Below are 20522 nucleotides of genomic sequence, written 5' to 3' on the forward strand. Positions count from 1 at the left end.
GAACTGGAAATCTTTGTGCCTGTTAACCATCCCAGTCACATGAATTCACATTGTCATGTGTCTTCTGCAGACCGGTCTGTCCCCAAGAGCTGGGTGGGTGTTTTGAGAGAAACCTAAAAGTGTAAGATCCAATCAGCGTCTGCCCTGTCAGGGCCCTGCGATTGACAGACACTGATTGGCTCTTCCACTTTTTGGTTTCTGCAAAACGCCCACCCAGGGCGAAAATGTGTAATTTTCAGATTCTTTAAGACTTTTTATTTTGCTAATTTCTGCAATTTGTTTTCCTCATTTTGAAACTAAATAGACAAAAATAAAATGAACTGGAGTGCCCCATAATGATGTTATGATGGCTGATGCGGGTCTCAGCTGTTCCACACAGTAAGACTCTGCTGTGTTGTGTGTGATAAGACCTCAAAGGGGTCGCTCCTATCGCCCCGTTCACATCTCCTGTTGTTTACATCCACCTGCATGCTGCCGTAAAGAACAACCCCAACGCAGATGAAAGCCTTGGAGCATGTTTGACCCTGTACCCCCCCCAGTCACCAGGTCTGTCCAGACACACACACACACACTCTCTTCTCCCTCTAGGAATACTGCGTGTCATGGCGGTAAAGTCCACGACTGCAAAGAACCTGCCAGAAAGCCGCCTCTCCTCCTCCCACCTGCTCATTAGATGTGTCCTCCTCCGCCACGGCCGCTTCCTTTCTGTCGCTCTTCTTTCGAAAAATGTCCTCCAGCTGAGGAGAAGGAGATGAGACAAAAAAGGGTGGCCATTTTGAATGTCCTTAAACCCCCTGTACTCATAGAAAACTGGACTTGAGTAATAACTGTACTTTGACCACTTTTCCCGTCTGGTATCTGGCATTTTTGGCTAATGTTCCCACCCAGAATATGGATGCTGGGTTCAAATGGTTAAAAGAAGACACCTTCCTTACCAAAAAGAACTCCTGTTTGTCCACCATCTGGTTCCCATCGTGATCGAGCATGTTAAAGGCGATCTTAAAACCTGCCAGGGGCTCTGAGAAGAAAACAACATCCATTAATCCTTTTCCATAAAAGAAAAACATAATATATAGTATACATAATATAGGTTTACAAATGAATGTAAAACAAGTCATCCTATGTATTCATGAAGATTACTGACTTGTAAGAATGCACAGCAGGAACAGGTACTCTGTGTAGCTGATGATGCCTGAAGACAAGATGGATATCAGGTCAGTAAGCGTCCTTTTACAACCATGCAACCTGACAGAGCAGGAGGAAGTACTCAGACCTTGGACTTAAAGTTGCACTCTATAACTTGCGTGTGATTATAATCAAATCTATGCCAATACAATAAAACATATACAAATGAGGTGGTTGAATTGGTCTCTCTGCTCTTCTATTGAGACATTCAATCCTGCTTCTGGTAAAGTTTGACATGACTGGTCTACAAACTCTGAGCAAGCAGGCAGGCTACTGTATTAGCTCAGTGTTTGAAATTTCAGCACTTGCGCCCAGGTTTGAAATCTCGGTACAACAGGAAAGTTACAAAGGGTAGCCTCAGAGCCATCTAATAGAAGAGTCGCGATATTGAGGGGGCAGAAAACAGCACGGTCACGTGGTTCATGTACTCGCGCGAGCCCATAGACTCCAAAGCATTCCGTACACTTCCGGTTGTCCCCATGCAATACTTCCGGTTGTCCCCATTCAATAGAAGTATATGTAGAAGAGCCGCCATTGGACTGGTCCCATAAAGTGAACGGAGTTTGCGTACTAACTCTGTCTTACTCTATGGCTCTGGGTAGCCTTAAGTAAAAGTATAATACCACAGTGGGAAAACAAATACTTGTTTTACAAGAAAAAATGTATAAATGTATTATCAAGCATATACTGTATAATGAATGTCCATTTCAGAGTCATATATATCATGTTATTGGACTATAATGTCAATTATTAACCACCCATTTTATACTTCGGCTATTCAAAAATAGTGTTAATTTGGGGGTCCTTGACATTCAAACGTTTGAGCCTCAAATGAATACCCCGCCTCTCTCTCTCTCTCTCTCTCTCTCTCTCTCTCTCTCTGATAACATCTTATAAGGTGCCTTTTTTTACTCCCGGCCTGTGCTCTTCCCCTCCTCTCTGACAGAGAAACAGAGGCTTTAACAACTCAGCCTGATCTATCTTGCACACAAACCCAAACAAATTCAAAGCCCTGCAGCCTTCTGATCACCTTCTTGTTTGGATAACGCCGTGTAAAACATTCTCAAGTGATCTGTCACCGATCGAGACCGCCTGATTTAGCTTTTGTGTCGGGCTTTGTGTCCTAGACACGCCGCCCCCTTTGTTGTATGTGACACACACGAGAAGGAAAGAGTAACTGTCAGAGGCTCATCTCAGCAGACTGAGGAGGGGCCGGCCGCCTAGCTGCCTGCTCTCTCTCTCTGAAAGCATTCCCAAGCCTTTGTTTTGCTGCAGAAGATAGAGAATTGAAGCGCAGATAGTTCTGGGTGACTGCTCCAGGTGTTATGGGAAAAAGATTCAGGTATGGGGTTTGCTTCAGGGAGATCTTTTTTTTCTTCTTTTTTTTAAGAGGATCCTGAAAGGAATACCCCCCCCTGAATAAACAAAGATAGACTGATCTTTTGCATGCTCTGTTTCCATAATTTGTTTGCGAAGTCTACTGAAGAACGCATCAGACAACAAATGCATGTTTGTAGATGTGTGGCAGAGGCACAATGCATTGTGCAGGGAGGCCACAGTAAAGTAAAGCCACAGCACGATGCCTGAGTGTTACTCATGCTATATGCTAGAGCCTGTCCGATATATTGGTTTAGACAATATATCGGCCATTATTTGACTTTTCTGATGACATCGGGAGCAGCCAATGTTTTTATTTTTATTTTAATCCCACGATTTTGCAACCCATTTTTTCACCCAATGTCAATTATCTAATGTAATCCTGGGCGCTACACTTCCTCTGCCAACCTGGGGGGGGGGGGGGGGGGGGGGGGGGGGGGCAGCAGACTGACCTTCTTTGCATGAGGAGTCCAAGCTGCTACTTTTCACCTTACAGGGGGGAGTTTCCCCGGCCGGACATAGCAGGGGAAGGAACACGTTATTCCGACCAGTTCCTTTACCCTCCATCAGGCGCTGGCCAGTTTAGAGACCAGGATTACTGCATGTTTTTTGTGGGGGTACCTACCTACCCTAGGGGACACGGGGAGAACATGCAAACTCCACACAGAAAGGCCCTTTCGCCAACCCCGCCTCGGGTATGGGCACTGATGATGCGGAGGAGAGAATACGCCCCTATCGCCCACAGCGTCCCCAGCGGAAATCGAACCCAGGACCTTCTACAGTAGCTGTAGCAGCCAATGTTGCCTGATTAAAAAGACAAAGGTTCAGAAATAGCAAACTACAAGCTCACAAAGCATCACATGGAAACACAACACTTACAGATTGGCTATTTTAGAACAATTCTGAACAGTTTTGAAAAGGTTTTGAAGATTCATGTATATGTACTGGTTTTCTTGTTCATTGTATAGAGTTGAGACGAAGAACCATTTAAGTCCATACTAATTATCCATAATTTATAAATTATGGATGATAAAGGGTTATGACAGATGGGACTTTTGGGGGAGGGGTAAGGATAAATTATGGACTTAAATGGTTCTTCGTCTCAACTCTTAAAGCAAAATGTTTTTTCAAATTGATTTAAATATTTTGTACCTTTTCTAGTTTCTTTCTCTCTTTCTCTCTTTCTCTCTTTCTCTCTTTCTCTCTTTCTCTCTTTCTTTCTTTCTTTCTTTCTTTCATGTTTAAAATATAGATAAGCAGTGGTCTAGGACTCCAAAATCAGGATCAGCATCGGAACCCAAAACCCTGGCATGGTTGGGGCATCTGCTGTACACAGTGATATAGCAGCTCCAGCTGGCACCCAAACGTGACATAAATCCACATCAGAGATGTACAGCGGTGCGGCCTCATAAGTGGAGAAGTTAATCTAAAAATCAGCCGTGACGAGACGCAACAATCCGCTCATCTCTGTTTGACACGAACAAGCCTGACAGTGACAACACGTCTCTGAGGCTTCAAAGAACTTTTCCTAAAGCTCAAATGGAGTCGAGGAGGAGAGGAGAGGAGGGGAGGGGGGAGGAGAGGAGAGGAGAGGAGGGGGGAGGAGAGGAGAGGAGAGGAGGGGGGGGGAGAAAAATAACTTTTAAGATTCCAACCATGGCTCATCTTCTATATACCACACACCTTCACTGTGGGAGAGAGAAAAGCACCCCCCTCCACCACCATCACCACCAGCCCAAGTAGATGTTATTTAGACAATACAATGGATTCCACAGAAACACTTCATACAGAGTGGCTGTCGGACCCGGAGATGTAATCCAACGCCGTTCTTAAAGCTTCATAATGTCCGTGGCGTTCGGGGGTGGGGGTGGGGGGCGACTGGGGGCTGGCCGGTGGGACATGCCTCGACACAACAAGGTTCAAACAGCTCCTTCATTCTCTTAAAGCCAAGCTTTGTTCGCAGATCAATCCAGTCCTCCTTTTTTCCCCTCAACAAAGCCGCAACGTTTAGCAGCCAAGGATTAAAAGCCCCCACATCCCAGCGTTGGCACTTAGTTAAAGCAACAGAGAGAGAGAAGATGCACCACTATCTCATTTGAAACACACACACACACACACACACACACACACACACACACACACACACACACACACACACACACACACACACACACACACACACACACACACACACACACACACACACACACACACACACACACACACACACACACACACACACAATCTGCTACTATCTACGGCAGTGGATCTCCACCTTCTCAGGCCGTGACCCCCCAAAATCATCATATTTGGAACCCCCACAATAATCATATTTGAACTAGGACCCCCACCCTCACAAGTACTTGGAACTGTAGGAGTTGAGGAATTACATTTAGTTTGACTCGGTTCCACAGATAAATATTGTGAAAATAGCAGATCTACAAGTAGGTATTGTGTTTTGGAGGTATTTGTTTGGAGGTATTTGGAGAGTCATTATGGTCAAACATTGTGAAAAATCAAAAAATACAATCTTTCAAGATTTTGCCGTTTCAAAAATAGCAAATATAGCTAACAATCTGGATTTGTTCTGGATTATATATAAAACACTGCAAGGATCCAGGGACACAAAAAAACAAAACAAAAGTTTAATAAGAAAAAAAAGAGAAAGTGAAATCAAAGCCTGAAGGATATAAATTCTTAGGTAATCTGATTTATGTGTGCAGCTGCGTTACGTCATATGTCAATAGATAATGTCATAGATAGATTAATTTACCTCGAAGGTTTCTGAACATGTTGGATGATCCTTTGCAAACAGTCGGGGTGTCCGCCAGCATCTTCTCCAATTCCTTAAACAGGGGAGAGAAGAAAGCATCTTAAAAGGGGAATTCATGTAGCGCAGTGATAAAGTGCCTGCCGACCACCATGGAGTTTGTGGGTTCAAATCCACCGTGGTGCATCCGGCTTTGTCAGGCATCTATGCGAACACAATTGGCCTTCGGGGCATGAAAGCCAGGCGGGGAAGGTGATATTGGTCATTGCACATACTTCTACGGGATGAGGCGGCACCTGTCAGTAGGTTGGCCGGGAGAAGTACGAACCCCGCGATTTGCCCCTGTGAACCGGAAGTAGTAACTGGCCATTTTCGAGCTAGAGTCATTCATGTAGCGATCATTGATCATTGATCTAGCGATAGAAAGGCTAATATGCTAACTGGGAGGTCGGATTAATGTTAAATTAAGCTCCTAACATAGTCCTTTACCTCAATCTAAGCCTCAATTGAGTGTGTTTTCAATGAGTCTGGCCCGGTTTAATTCACAGGCTTTAGGGGCTGCAAACCAGTCTGATAAAAATTAATAACAAATATCTAAATGTTTCAAGCGATGTTTCAAAGTGAAATTCCCCTTTAACCACTAGCGTTCCTATTCTGGGGCCTTATACTCTGGTGTAGTAATCACACACGATGAGCATCTTCTCCTCAAGTTCAACAGTGATGAACTCATTAGACTTGTACTTTTTAAGTGCTTTCATTATGAACATAGGAGAGACAGCTGTGCAGTCCAACAGAACAACAAACGCACCTTTCTTGTGAGGCTCGTCCATGATGACCTGCTACCTGGAAATAACAAGGGATGAACAGTCAGTGCAGCAGGTGATAATGTACATTTAACCACATGAATGCCATGCATCCATATTCTGGGGGTAGCAAATCTGAGCCTGTAGATCGGCTATTTTTAGCAAAGAGATTGGGGCAGACAGAAAAAAAGCGATCCAAGTACAACAGAGACAACTCAGGTGCAGCTTAACACTTTCAAGCCGTTTTGGCACAACATTTTGCAGCAAAAAGGTTAATACAAAATAAATTACTAAATAAATTGATTGATCTTTTTTTTACATTTTCATAAAATCCCCCCCCCCCCCCCACCCCCGCCAAACAAAATTGTGAAAATATCCAATCTACGGTACAAGCTCACTTGTAGCTTGTAGATGGTTTCTTTCTTATATTAAAATTAGTTATTGTATTTTAAGTTCTTTTTTAAATGGGGTTAATGCTGCTTGTGTGTGTGTGTGTGTGTGTGTGTGTGCGTGCGTGCGTGCGTGCGTGCGTGCGTGCGTGCGTGCGTGCACACGCACGTGCGCAACACTAAAGAGAGTGCACACATACACACACACAGCATCAACAACATGAGGTGTGTAATTGCAGCACTGATGCATTCCAGTGATCTATAAACGCTGATAAGAGCCACCTGGCGGGGTCAATGACATGACGACCATCCTGATAACAATGACTATTACTCTCTACTGACAAATGACTTATGATGACTGTGGGTGTCGACACTGTGCTGAACCAACGTGAAGGAATACAGTAACTTTACTCTGGTACTCTCGTTCACCACCTGAAACCCAGCTTTTGGCAAAGAGACTTGGGGCCCTATCTTGCATCAGAGTCCCTTGCGTAAGAGGCGTTCCCCCGGAAAAAAAGGTATCTTGGACTCCAGCTTGGTTTGGGCGTTACAATAATGAAACCAATCACGGTCCCCATTACCTCTAAAAGAAGACTGCGCAACCCAATATCCAATACCCATTACCCCCAGTGAAATCTTGGCTCTCACCCTCTCTGCCCATGGAAGAGCGATGCGTCGCTGCCTTGGAATACATTTATATTTGATACAGATGGTTGTTGTGTGTATCCAGGAGAGTTTCTAGTGTCTCTCTCTCTCTCTCTCTCTCTGGAAGAGCCCGCCACACTGAGGCGATCTAACATTGGACACCTGAGGTATGTTTCATAGTTCATACTTTATTTGCGTTTCAATAAAACCATATTTGATAGTGATACATATCACCTACAGTAGATGTTACTGATTATATAGAATGTTATTGCAATCCATTCAGTATTTCATGCACAATTAATTAATGCAACTGAACAGACCAAATGCAATTGCGCATGGCACAAATATCATCTTCTTTGAATAGACTATCATCTTTTCACACTTTTCAGGAATTTACACTCTCACTTCTGCTGACTATAGGAAATTAGAATCAGAGATTCGTGGAGAATTAGGAGACATGCATGTGAATGTTCTGCTGTGTCCAGGCAGCTCCACTCCGGACGTGTCCATTACAGATGTGCATTCTATCAAACGAAATCGGCATAGCAGGTGGTCTGAAGACCCGTTGTGTGCTTTCCCAGACGTGTGTTAGCATTGGGTAAGATAGAAATTTTAGGGAAAGCGCATCAAGGCACCCACGGGCACACCTCCAGCCGCAAATAAAGGAGTCGGCATAATGTATAGTGGGTAGTGTGGCCGCAAGATACCGTTTACGGATAGTGGTTGCTGCTAAATGCGTAATTCACGGGTGGCGGGCAGTGCTAGTGGGTAAGGCACGGTGTAAGATAGAGCCCTTGGTATTTCAGGCAAAGGACCCCCTAGCTGAGAGAGAGCAGAAGCAGGGTGTTTTTCACTTTTTCATAGATTTCATTCATAGCTTCATAGACTTGTTTGACAGCACTATCATGTTGGATTTGTGTTAATGTGTATTTTCAGACATTTAACCACGTAATTTCTTTTTTTGACAGGGGCCGCACCCCGCAGCGGGAGGTGAACTCAAAGAAAACGAACACTCCTTTTTCTATCCGACTGTTAATCATAGTCATACTGTAACACACACACACACACACATCAGAGGTCACATTAGTCTAGAAATTGCCGCTTTTGACCAATATTTGATGACAAAGACCAGAAAATATAAATCGGACATCGTGACCCGTTGACAATGACACGGCAGTCCATTATAATATCACTGCAAATCTCTCTCTCTCTCTCTCTCTCTCTCTCTCTCTAACACACACGCTGTTAAATTATAACTGTATGGTTAAGTTACATTCATTTCCTATTCAAAATAACCTGTGTAAAATGTGCTGAATTGGAACCGGGAGACACTTTATTGTGAAAGTAAGACCGGAACAGAGCATATTATGAGCAGAGTGACGGGACTTTGAATAGAGCGTGAAGCGGGTTTTAAAATGTGTCAGAGCGGCTTCGGAGCGAGGACCGCCTACCGCTTCGGGTGGGGCCCTGCACCACATGTTTGAGCATGCTCGGTCGCACGGACCGCTGCGTGATTGCTGGAATACACCGCCTGTATCTATTACAGTATAAGCTGTGCGAGTAGACTATATTGTATTGCCTCAACAGGTCAGCTGAGCCACGTTATGTAATTACCGGTAATAAGAAATTAATCTGAAGTACCCATTTTTGTGCAGTAGGCTACCCTTTGATTGTTTGTTATTCTTAAGGAAATATGTTCAAATGCAACGGATTATTGATAAACCATTGCGCACAATGCATGCACTCAATGGGCAAATGGTAATGTAGGTAATTAATTATCTTAGTTATCTGTGCAAGATAAAAATAAATCGTAAACAACACCTCACGATGCGGGGCCTTGTGTGCTTATAGATTGGCTATTCACTATTTTAAACCGTTTGAAAAATAATAACTAAAAAGGAACGGATTTGGACATAGATGGTTTCCACCCAACAGCAACTATATATATAGTTTCTCAAAGCACTTCTTTATTATTTGATTAATTGAAAAAGTCATCAAACATAAAGGTCGCTCCAAAATAATCGATTTGCAGAATTGCAGCCCTAAATCTACATGGCTTTTTTTTACCAGACATGATACCATAACATGGCCATGTTCAAGGCCTTCCTAAACGTCAACAATTCTCTCTTTTTACAACCACAGCAATAACCATAAAACACCAACACTCAGTGCTATTTCCTCACACGCTCGCGTCAGAAACCAACGGATGCTATTCTTCCCGTTATACATGCCGGCGTGCGTCTAAACTATTAACAGGTCACAGGATATCAATTATAACGAGCCAACTGTAAACATACAATTGATATGTACGATTCAAAGGTGAACGGCACATGTTCACGTCTTGTTGTTTTGGTGTGCGGGTCTTTGTGAGCTTGTTGCCACATAAATGAGCCATAAAGGAGAGTCTGCTGGTAAAGATGTGTATCTTTATGCAGGTGTTATGACTGTAGCAGCCAAGTGGTGGAAAGTAAAGTAACATGAGTGCATTTACTCTGGTACCGTTGTGTCTAGTACAGTTTTGAGGAGTTACATTTACTTTCCCCGATTATGTCAATTTGTTTTATTGCGACCGCAGATCGCAGTTACTATGAAAACCTGCATTTCCCGTCAGTATTGTGGTGTCACGTCATGCCTCCATATATGGTCATGCCTCGTGACACGTCACGCCACATCACACCTAATATATCTAATATACGGCGTGGTATATATACGTATACGAATCTAATATACGGCAACCTTCACCATGTTTCTTCACTAGTCCGATCCAAAAGAACACAGTGCCGGCCACTGCTACAGAGCTGATCATGAGGTTATATCTTCCCTTCTTCTCTGGAATCCTGCCTCAAAGCAGACCAGAGGTAGAAAACTGTCGTACCCTGATGTCATCGCTAGGGACACATGCATGCTTCAGTAAGCAGGAACTGGGGATGGCAATGAAGGACCGGAAATGTAGTCTGGCATGGCATTGTGGCCATGATCTCTACTGCGGTCGAAAAATGATGATGATGACATCACGCCTCATGACACACTCCATATATAGCTGTCTCCATATGTCGATCTGACATCATCAATATGTCAATCTGACATCTGTCACTCGTGCTTCTCAACTGTGCCGGATTAAGAAGCTCTGTTGTTTCAGACCTGAAAATGTAAATAAAAAAATGGGGAAAAGCACCATATATGGGCATTCCCACGATGCCCTAATACAATTATACCCATACAGGAGATCCCTGATGTCATCAATATTAAGCCCATATATGGGAATGTTAATATATGGCCATATTGTGACAGTCTCATGATAACCAGTGTGGTTGCCGCGACGCGAGTCACATTTGCAAATGAACCAAGTTGGTACAACACATGGATCTCCATATGTGGAGCTAACTATCATCACCTGGATCTCCATATATGAAGATCACGACACTGACCTCATCAAACCCTGGATAATATCCATACATGGTTTGACATACTAGATCTGCATATATGGAGCCGGCCAGCAACTCTACATCTGACCTCACTGACACCAGATTAATAGTTCAACTCCTGCTTCTCAACTGTGCCGTATTAAGAAGCTTAGTAAGAAGCGTCTTACTGGTACTTCAACTACTCCACTACATCTCAGGGACAATGTTTTCATTGTTTTTACAAAACATTTTAGTCCACTACAATTATAGCATTAGCTACTAAAGTTACAGTTGTAAACACACATTAACCACTATTTTATACTTATAGAATATTTTTGATATTATGGTATTGACATCCGAGTACTTCTTCCACCACAGATAACATCTGATTCTGTGTCACTTCACAGGTCCTCTACACCCAGGACAAACAGGAGAAAACCAACTTTTTGTGAGATCTAGCATTTAGCAACAGTAATCATAGGACGTTTGTGAGATCTGACACCAGACGGCGCCCACTTAGGAGGTACACTTTTGCACCTAGTGGCGAAGCGTGTGATGGCGTATCTTCCTAAAATAAGCAACTTTGTCCACAACCAGCAGAGATGAGAGAACACCAACACTTTGAACATCATCTACCATCATAAAGTTGCTCACCGTATCACCATATTCTAACTTTTTGTGTCTTTTGGTAAATTATGATCATTCTACAGAATCACACAAAAGTATCAAAAGTTCCACAAGCTCAAAATAAGGCACGAATTGACACATTTTGAGTTTGTCAATTTGCTACTTTTGCTATTTTTGAATTTGAATCCTAAAAAGTAACATTTTGGGTCTTTGGACATACCGAATGATTGAATGTATTAGAGATCCATAATGGATCATTTCATAAAAAATAATGGATTGTGACATGGTGACACACTCACCCTTGGGTTGGGACATGGTGACAGACTCGATGAAGTTGAGTGGAGTCATGTAGAGTTGACCCTCTAACTCCACGGAGCAGAACTGATAGAACCTTCTCTCATGAGCCGACCTGTGTGTCTCTCCATCATCCACAACCTGATATCACACACACACACACACACACACACACACACACAGTCTCACACACACACACACACACACACACACACACACACACACACACACACACACACACACACACACACACACACACACACACACACACACACACACACACACACACACACACACACACACACACACACACACACACACACACACACTTTATGAAACATTGCAAAAGCATTTCAGGAGCGATAATACACCCTGAAAGATGGACTCCACTTTTCATAAAACCCAAAGTAAGGCTTCTCTTGTCACGAAAAGCCTCCATCACATCACATCACATCACATCACATGGACCCAACAAAGAGGCCTGCAGTGCTTTGGGTCCAGTAATGGGACTGGCTGCGTGTTATGTCAGATAATGTCCCTACAAATGTTCAGACCCAGAGCAGATCTGAAGGCTGGACGGGTGAAGACAGAGTCCATCTCTCTGTGAGGTGGCAGGATGCCAGCTCAACCGGGCATGGATAGCAAACGCCCAGGGAATGTGTGCCCCCCTCTTGCTTAACCATTAAGTCCCTCTAAGGCCCCCCATCCCCCCACCCCCCGTTGCGTCTCCTCAAATGTCACTCCCTTGGCCAAGTCCCTGTGCGTCCAGTTCCCCGTTTATGTCCATGGATTCCTGACTGCCTCTTCTAGTCCCCAGTCAAGTTCAATTATACCATGTAATGCAGTGGTTTCAAAACCTTTTCCACGTCAAGAACCACCAAATTGGTATGTATTTGCCTGCGGATCCCCCACCCGGAAAGACTTTTGTACCAGGGGATGCCCATATATGTTTTGTGCTGTTAAAATGTTTACGAAATATTCCACATTCTTTCCAGGTATATCTACAAGCTCAAGGCGTAGCGAAACATTGTAAACGTGTTGTAGATCGGCTTTTTCAAATAGCCGATGAATCTACGGTTAAAGCGGTTAAGCTGATTTTGATATTTTAACTGATTTGGCTGGGGGGCCCGCTGAAACATTCTGGATAGTGTTTGAAACATTTAGCTTTTTTTAACACAAATCTTCTCTTCTGGGGGTCCCTGGCACAAAACATTTAAAGACAAATAAATGTGAATTTGGGGGTCCTTGACATGAAATAGTTTGAGAACCCCTGGTATAGTCTGTAGCTGTACAGACCAGGGGCGGCCCATAGCGGGTAGAGAGGTGTCAGGAAATCACCGCCCCGGCCCACCCAGCCTATGTGTCCAAATGTCCCTGAGACTTAACACTTAACCCCTAAATGCTCCCGGCAGCGCCCACTGCATCTAAAAGTTAGGTATCAATGTATTCAATTATCATCCACTGCTTGCTCCTAATAGTTAGGATGGGACAAATTTCACATATACAGTGACGAGAAAAAATACGTGATTTTTTTCCCCATGAGATCAATAATGGTCCCATAGGACTGTCTGTCTGTCTGTATATATAGGATCTATGAAAAAATAAAATAAATAAATAGATTATCTATTTATTTCTGGTGGAAATCTATATTCCCCCTCTTCGTTTGAGCACAACATAAGTTGGCAAACATAGGCCTGCATATAAAACAAAAATAAATTCACAGCTTTTAAACTGGCTAAAGGTTCTTGCAGACTGATGCGTTTTGGTTACTGTTATGCAAATAATGATGTCACGTGGTACATATTCCTTACTGTAGGCTACACGCCTTGGGTCGTTTCCCCCTTTTCAGCACCAAAGGTCGTGGATAGCTCCCATAAATGCATGTACAGCCACGTGTGTAGGAAACGATAGAGCCTAATCAAAAGCCAAATGATCATACAGTTAACTGTCTCGTCGTCAGCAAAAAGATCACTCTATACCTTACTGGCCGCAGCAGCAGAAACTGATGGCAATGGCAGATGTTGTAGAACCCGAGCCTCGACATGCCGCTTCAGTCCGAAGCGGCTAGTAGAACCACCTTCACATGAATGATGAGGATAATAATAATAACAGGCTGCACCGCACGCCCCAGCAGCAGCAGCAGCAGCCACCAGTTTCCACTTCCTTGTTGTCTTTATACTCGACGCGTGCTGCTGTTTCCGAACCGTCTGTGGGATGCTGTTGTTAAATGAGGACACGAGCCACCGGCGCACGGCAGCAGCGGCAGACATGCTTGTTGTTTATGTTGTTGTGTTCGAGTTACAGCTGAGCTAGGGAGGGAGAGGGGCGCTATTGGAGCTAGGGGGGTGGCTGTTCCATCGCGAGAACTGCCGTTTGTGTGTAGTGTGTGTGGGTGGAATTGTGTGTGTGGGGGTGGAATTGTGTGTGTGTGTGTGTGTGTGTGTGTGTGTGTGTGTGTGTGTGTGTGTGTGTGTGTGCGCGCGCGTGCGCGTGCGCTTAATAATAATAATAATAAGGGTAATAATAATAATAATAATATAATAATAATAATAATTCGCTAGAGAATCTTGGTTTCGAGGTGAAACTGAGATTTGATATTATTATCATTCTCTCACTTACCCTCTTTCTGTCTGTCTGTCTGTCTGTCTGTCTGTCTGTCTGTCTGTCTGTCTGTCTGTCTGTCATCTCTCTCTCTCTCTATCTCTCTCTCTCTCTCTCTCTCTGGGAGGAGTGAACAGTCTCTCTCTCTGCCGGGGCAAGTCTGGTCTGAGCACAGTGACAGACAGCCCCGCCTATTACTCTTGCTGTGGGTTTTGCACCTGCCTCGCGCCACCTCTGTCCTCTGCACTTACAACACAAACCTCTTTACCTGTCCTACACTGTGACTGTGACTGTCCAACACTGTGACTGTCCTACACTGTCCTACACGGTCCTAAGCCGCAGAAGGCAACGAAAACCGCGGCTGTGTAGACGCACACTGACTGAGCTGCCCGCATCTCGCTATGCACAGGTACACGCGACGCAAGCAGAGTTGAATCAAACGGGAGCTATCATCTGATCATCATCATCATCATCAGTGTGACAGGTTGGTACACCGATGAACACGCAACGACAGTAGAGAGGTGACATTTGTGGAGCTCTTTTTCCTCCCTTTTTTACGCACGATCGCAGAGTTTTATGCCAAGGAGAACGCAGAGCAGTCCGTCTGTCTTTGCACAACGAGGAGGACATGCTATAAAGTACCTCATGTGGGAGTAAACATGCAGTGAGGTGACAGTGGCGAGTGGCGACCAGGCATAAGGACATCCAGGACATCCACACTTGAACTTTATCCGCTGTATCCTCCTCCGACTCTTGACGCGCAGGGAGGGTTTGAGGCGATGGCTGCTGCTGCTGCTGCTCTGGGTGAAGTTGGAGGCTTCTTGCACGGCATGGATGCCGGGATTGGACACCTCGGCTTCGGGTCCCAGTTCCTGATGAGCTCGCTCGGGGACGGTGGTCGTGGTGGTGGCGGTGGCGGCGGCGGAGGCGGCGGCGGCGGCGCGTCACTGCTCCCCGGGTATGAGCACCTCATCCCCGGGGAGAGGCTGTCCCGCAGCACCGCTGCGGATCTAATGCATCTGAAGGGGATCCTGAGGAGGAGACAGTTGTACTGCAGGACTGGCTTTCACCTGGAAATACTGCCGGACGGCACAGTGCAGGGGACGAGGAAGGACCACAGCCGCTTTGGTAAATGTTTTAGAAATAGCTTAAATCGTTTAAATCCCATTTATTATTATTGTTATATTATTATTATTATTATTGTTATATATTTATTTAATATTTGGCGTAGCCTATAAAAATGTTCCCCTTCAGCTTTAGGCTACTTATTCATTAGCTTTAGTTTATTGCAACAACAAAGTGCTTCCCTGCTGTGAAATGGTTTTGGATGGGGCTCCTCGCCCAGCCTACATGGACATGCAGTCTTTCATCCTTGTGAAAATACATCCAGAACAACCGCTGTATTCTTCTGCAGGTATTTTGGAATTCATAAGCCTGGCGGTGGGGATGATAAGCATTCGAGGAGTGGACAGTGGATTGTACCTGGGAATGAATGACAAAGGAGAGCTGTATGGATCTGTAAGTACCAAAAGTACTCTTTTTTTACGTAAGTACTTTTACTTGAGTAAGAGTATGCCTACAATATAATGTAGAAATGCTCCATTACAAGTAAAAGTCATGCTTTCCCATCTTGACTCGAGTAAAAAGTACAAAAGTATTGTCATCAAAATATACTTAATGTACCAAAGTAAAACTGTCCAACCTTTTCGATCCAGAAGCTCACAATGCGTGCATTAGGAGCTTGTAGGCAATTTCCGAATAGCCATTGTGTAAAACAGGGCTTAATTGGTTGAGTATATTTTGTAATAATTATCAAAACCTGAAAAGTAAATAGTAGCCTAACTAAAGTTTTCAAATAATTGCAGCAGAGTACAATGACATTATTTGCCTCCGAGATGTAGTGGGATGTATGAGGTATAGAAATATGGAAATACTCACATAAAGTAAAAGCGCCTCAAAATTGTTACTTATAGTACTTGAGTAAACGTACTACTGACGCATAATATGATTAAGTAGGGCATTCATTTACAAAAGAAACACAAAAAGTTAGAACATGCAGATAAGAGGTTTCTGCATGACAGAGATGAACACACCCGTGTCACTCATCAAAAAAGAACAGCTTGAGAATAGCTTGAGAATTATGCAGTTTTGGGTGAGCGACACCGTCATGCAGTGAATTATCACTCAGTCTTAACCACATAAGCCCTATGTACTTAGTTGACTGGGGTCCCCCAGGGCTCTATACTAGATCTGCTATAGTGTTTTGCTCTACACCAATCTGTTAGCTGAAAATAGGAAAGGTCACAAGCTTGTAGATCTGAACAACATTTTCCACTGGTAGACTGTGGATGGAGAATAAATCATTTGTCTAAACAGGAAAACATCGAAACAAATGAATGCACATTCTGAAACGTCATGCTTCACAACTTACGGTCGAGTCCCAGTGAAGTGTAGGTTATTATTATACACACTGACTGTATATTATCATGTATTCATTTTCTTGTGCACCTCTCAGGAGAAGCTGACGGCGGAGTGTGTCTTCCGGGAGCAGTTTGAGGAGAACTGGTACAACACCTACTCGTCCAACCTGTACAAGCACGGCGACAAGGGGACGCGCTACTTTGTGGCACTGAACAAAGACGGGACAGCGCGCGATGGGGCCAAGTCCCGTCGGCATCAAAAATTCACCCACTTCCTGCCGCGGCCCGTGGACCCGGAGCGTGTTCCGGAGCTGTACAGAGACATCCTGGGCCACAGCTGAGGTCCGTTCCAGAGCCAGCGCTGGTCTGGGTCAGGAACAGGAATAGCTGCTAACGCTTACAGCCCTGACGGGGCGAGCGGATATAAGAGGTGGAACCCTACCGGGATGCGGCAGCGGCTCTTCCGGCTAGGGGGGGACAGTGGAGCTGGTGAGCCCACTCTGTACCGTAAAGCCACCGGAGGGGGCCAGGGGTCCGGGAGGAGGAGGAGGGAGGCCTCTCCTCGGAATGCACGGGCCAATCTCTCAGCGGCCAGGAAGACAGTCTAGAATGTCTGACATTGTCAACCTGCACGCCAAAGCATGAGGGGGTCGTTTGTTTCAGAGGCCTGCCGACCCCAAGAGTACCTGTGTGGAATAGGAGAAGAGCATGGAGAGAGAGAGAGAGAGAGAGAGAGAGATGCTGCACGGCAAACGGAGCCAAGGCGCCGGGGTCAGATGCGTCTGTTGGACAGATTCTCCAGTTGGCATGGAAACCATGGGAATCTGTCCCATCACTGGAGTGGTATTTTTATTTGACTGCTGTGACTGCCGTTTGTTCCGAAGGACTTTGAAGGAATTCATGTTTTTCTTTTACCTGTGATTAGAGTTGCTTGAAAAGAGCAAAATGTAACGTTTTTTTTAATTTATTATTATTTTTTAGATACACATATTTATGATATATATATATTTATTTATTTGAGAATATATTTTTGCAGTTAAACACATACAGTATAGAGAAACCACTAGGAATTGTATCAGTGATATGTAAAGACTGAGACAAATGTATTTTATCCTTGAGAAAAGCCTTCTCACACATAATCTGGCGCCACAAGTCATGACTATATCCAGACAAATATGTATTCACAGACATTTTAAAAAGACGCCCGGCTCAACCCAGATGCATATTATACAACCTGTGGGGACGGCCAGGGACTCATTACATTTTTTTGGACATTGTAATTATAATCAAAAGTCATGATTGATGACATCTGTTACATGTTATTTAAGAACAGAATCAAGCTAAAGACAGACGTAGCTTGTCGTCCTCTAACAATAAAACACACCAAAAGAACGCTGACTATCTCTGAACTTGAGTTTGAAATGGAAGACATATCAGGTTGTTGTTGCTTTCTTTTGATTTGACAAGATTTTGTTGTGATTTTGTTCACCACCGGTACTGCACCCCCAGCTAAGCTATGCATTATGAACTGTGTAATTTTAAAGAGTTTTAGCAGATCGATATTTTTTGAAAGTAACGTGTATTCTGATGGTTCGCTTTGTCTTTCAAATTCTGTGAGTTCAAACGTATAAACCCAAGTTACGAGACCAATGTTGTCCTTCTTTATGATTCCCATTACGCTGAGAGACAAGACGGAGTTCCCATGCACGCATAAAAACTTCAAAGCTTTCCCTCGGAGTCCTCTGAATGTAGTGGCCTCACAGTGACACATGTAGGGCCAAATAAAAACTGACCTTTAACTCCCAGCCCAGCCACTTGGCAGCTGTATAAAACTGGAGGTCACAGCGATAAGGATTAAGTAATCTCTGTTGACAGTTTCAAAATTATAGACTCACTGAAAAAGTGCTATTAAACAATGAACGTCAAGGTGTCCGGGACATCTCTGGACACGCAAACCTTTTGTATTCTTTGACTTCTAAGCTTATCTTGCCGATAGTTTCAGTCAGTGGTTCTCAAATGTTTTCATGACAAGGACCCCCAAATTGATATGGATTTGGCCACGGGCCCCATATGAAAATTAAATATGTTGTGCCAGGGACCCTGCACACACTACAAGATTACATTTAAAAAAATGTCAAGATATTTTGGAGATCGAAGATATATAAGCTTGTGACCTTAGGTCAGCTATTTTCAAATAGCCAATGTATTTAGGGTTAAAGTGGTTAAACTGATTTTGGTGCTATATTAACACATTTAGCTGGGGACCCCCTGGTACCCAGACCCCACTTTGAGAACCACTGGCTTAAATGCATTAAAGGCTGTGTCCTCCGGTCCTCGTTGTGGAAAAGGTTTCACAGTGAGATTGTCTTACAACATCCCCTGTGTTTCCATTGATGGGCCCAACATATTTATAGGGGCCCTTGTCCTCAAAGGGAGCAGAGATACAGCATGTTAAGTGCCTGCATGGAGACGCTCAACCAACCAAAAGAAAAGAATGTCACGGAGGACGATACATGGGATTCTGAGGTTGCGGAGCCTTATGATCCTTAAACAATAGCCGAAGCTGGGTGATTACTGAAAGAACACTATCTTATATATCTCTGTACAGTTTCCTCTACGCTTGGGAGGAGATCTGTGTTGAAGCATGAAAGCCCTGGCCTGTGATCTCAGCATCTGTGTGATGGTTAGCCAGCGGGTGTCTTGATATGGGAAGTCTCCCGTGCTGCCAACTCTCTCCCTCCCTGGTCGTATGATACTGTGGGGACTTTCCCACCTGAACACCTTGAACATCAACACCTCTTCCTTCTGCTTCCATTAATGACAGCATCGGGCGTCTATTATAACCTGCGTTGTTCGCGGCGTACATCCCCCTCCCCTCCGTCCACCGTATGCGTAAACACACGCATTGTGGTTACAACATGCAAAAGACTGTTTTTGTTGTTATTCAAAAGAATAAAAGATCTTAATTCATAAGTCTTTAGCCTTTCAGTGTTGCGGCTAATAACCAAAACACACTAACTGGCACAATAATAATCAGGGTTGTGTTGAGGGTTCCTTCCTCTCCTCCCTTGGCTAGGGAGTGTCATCAGCATGGTTTCTGCAGGGTTCTTCTGAGAGGGACCAGGATTCATTTACTTGTTAGTTGTTCCATCAACTAGGATTTTGTTAGTTAGTTTGTGTACAAATAGAATTTGGATTGGATGGATTTGTTAATTAAAATATCATTGAGGATTTTACAGTGTAGATTAAAGATAAAACATTTGATCAAATTGGGGGTCCGTGGCCTAATGCATATCAAAGTGGGGGTCCTTGAAATGGAAAAGGTTAAGAGTCAGTAATTACCTGCACAAAGTGACTTAACATTTCAAACCAAGACTCCTCACCAATAGCCATTCACTTCATGACGGACAGACATTGTGTGAATGCAAGACCCCACACCCACCCCCCCACGCACAATTTCATTTTGAAGGTCAGAAATCGTGATGTGTGACACCTGATGCCCAGAAGTGCTCTTTGGTGATGTTTTGGAGTGGAGCTGGTCTCAGACAGTTGCTTTTGTTTCCCTCTGTGCATGCATTCATTGCACACTGTGCCTGTGGTCTCCTCCTCGCTGAAAACACTTCAACCCCCCTCAACCGCTCCCACTCCGGGGGCCGTCTCACACACTTAATGGACCTCCCTGACTTTCATCACCTCCTCAGCCAGCCGGCGGCCTCTTGAGGAAACCTAACCGACAAGCGTTGATGCGCTGTGTGTGTGTGTGTGTGTGTGTGTGTGTGTGTGTGTGTGTGTGTGTATGTTACTTGTGAGGGCGAAATATCTGCAGAAGTACTGAACAATTTGAGAAACAGACATTTGTGAGGAAATTCTTTTTCTGGTCCTCACAAGGGAAATGGATTAAAAAGGGATGCGACGCATTGTGAGCGTGAGCTAAAAGTGGCGTTCTGAAATGTTGATGCCCTCATCACCAGTATAGTAATACAGGTGTGCGTGCGTGCGTGCGTGCG

At 44.2% G+C, this 20522-nt stretch overlaps 2 protein-coding genes across 2 annotated transcripts in view; one reads left to right on the forward strand and one right to left on the reverse strand.

Moving 5' to 3' along the window:
- The window catches only part of micu3b (mitochondrial calcium uptake family, member 3b), a 31656-nt gene extending 17707 nt beyond the window's left edge, over positions 1-13949 (reverse strand). Inside the window, exons 1-7 of the mRNA XM_079508432.1 lie at positions 13474-13949; positions 11500-11635; positions 6141-6175; positions 5336-5408; positions 1145-1192; positions 936-1018; positions 663-737 (exon numbers count right to left, since the gene is read on the reverse strand). Coding sequence (XP_079364558.1) covers positions 663-737; positions 936-1018; positions 1145-1192; positions 5336-5408; positions 6141-6175; positions 11500-11635; positions 13474-13764 — 741 coding nt within the window. The 5' untranslated portion in view covers positions 13765-13949. The remainder of the gene's footprint in view (positions 1-662; positions 738-935; positions 1019-1144; positions 1193-5335; positions 5409-6140; positions 6176-11499; positions 11636-13473) is intronic.
- Positions 13950-14132: 183 nt separating this feature from the next.
- fgf20b (fibroblast growth factor 20b) lies at positions 14133-18154 on the forward strand. Its single transcript, XM_079497775.1, has 3 exons — positions 14133-15223; positions 15510-15613; positions 16611-18154. The coding sequence occupies exons 1-3, from the start codon at positions 14875-14877 to the stop codon at positions 16854-16856; spliced, it is 699 nt and encodes a 232-aa protein (XP_079353901.1). The 5' UTR covers positions 14133-14874; the 3' UTR covers positions 16857-18154.
- The last annotated feature ends 2368 nt before the right edge of the window (positions 18155-20522 follow it).

The sequence above is a fragment of the Electrona antarctica genome (genome assembly GCF_951216825.1).
Source record: "Electrona antarctica genome assembly, chromosome: 1".
In the NCBI taxonomy this organism is placed as follows: domain Eukaryota; kingdom Metazoa; phylum Chordata; class Actinopteri; order Myctophiformes; family Myctophidae; genus Electrona; species Electrona antarctica.

Coding starts and splice junctions, on each gene's coding strand:
- fgf20b (XM_079497775.1), top strand. CDS start 14,875: ATGGCTGCTGCTGCTGCTGCTCTGGGTGAAGTTGGAGGCTTCTTGCAC. Junction 15,224..15,509: donor GAAGGACCACAGCCGCTTTG/GTAAATGTTTTA, acceptor ATTCTTCTGCAG/GTATTTTGGAATTCATAAGC. Junction 15,614..16,610: donor AAGGAGAGCTGTATGGATCT/GTAAGTACCAAA, acceptor TGCACCTCTCAG/GAGAAGCTGACGGCGGAGTG.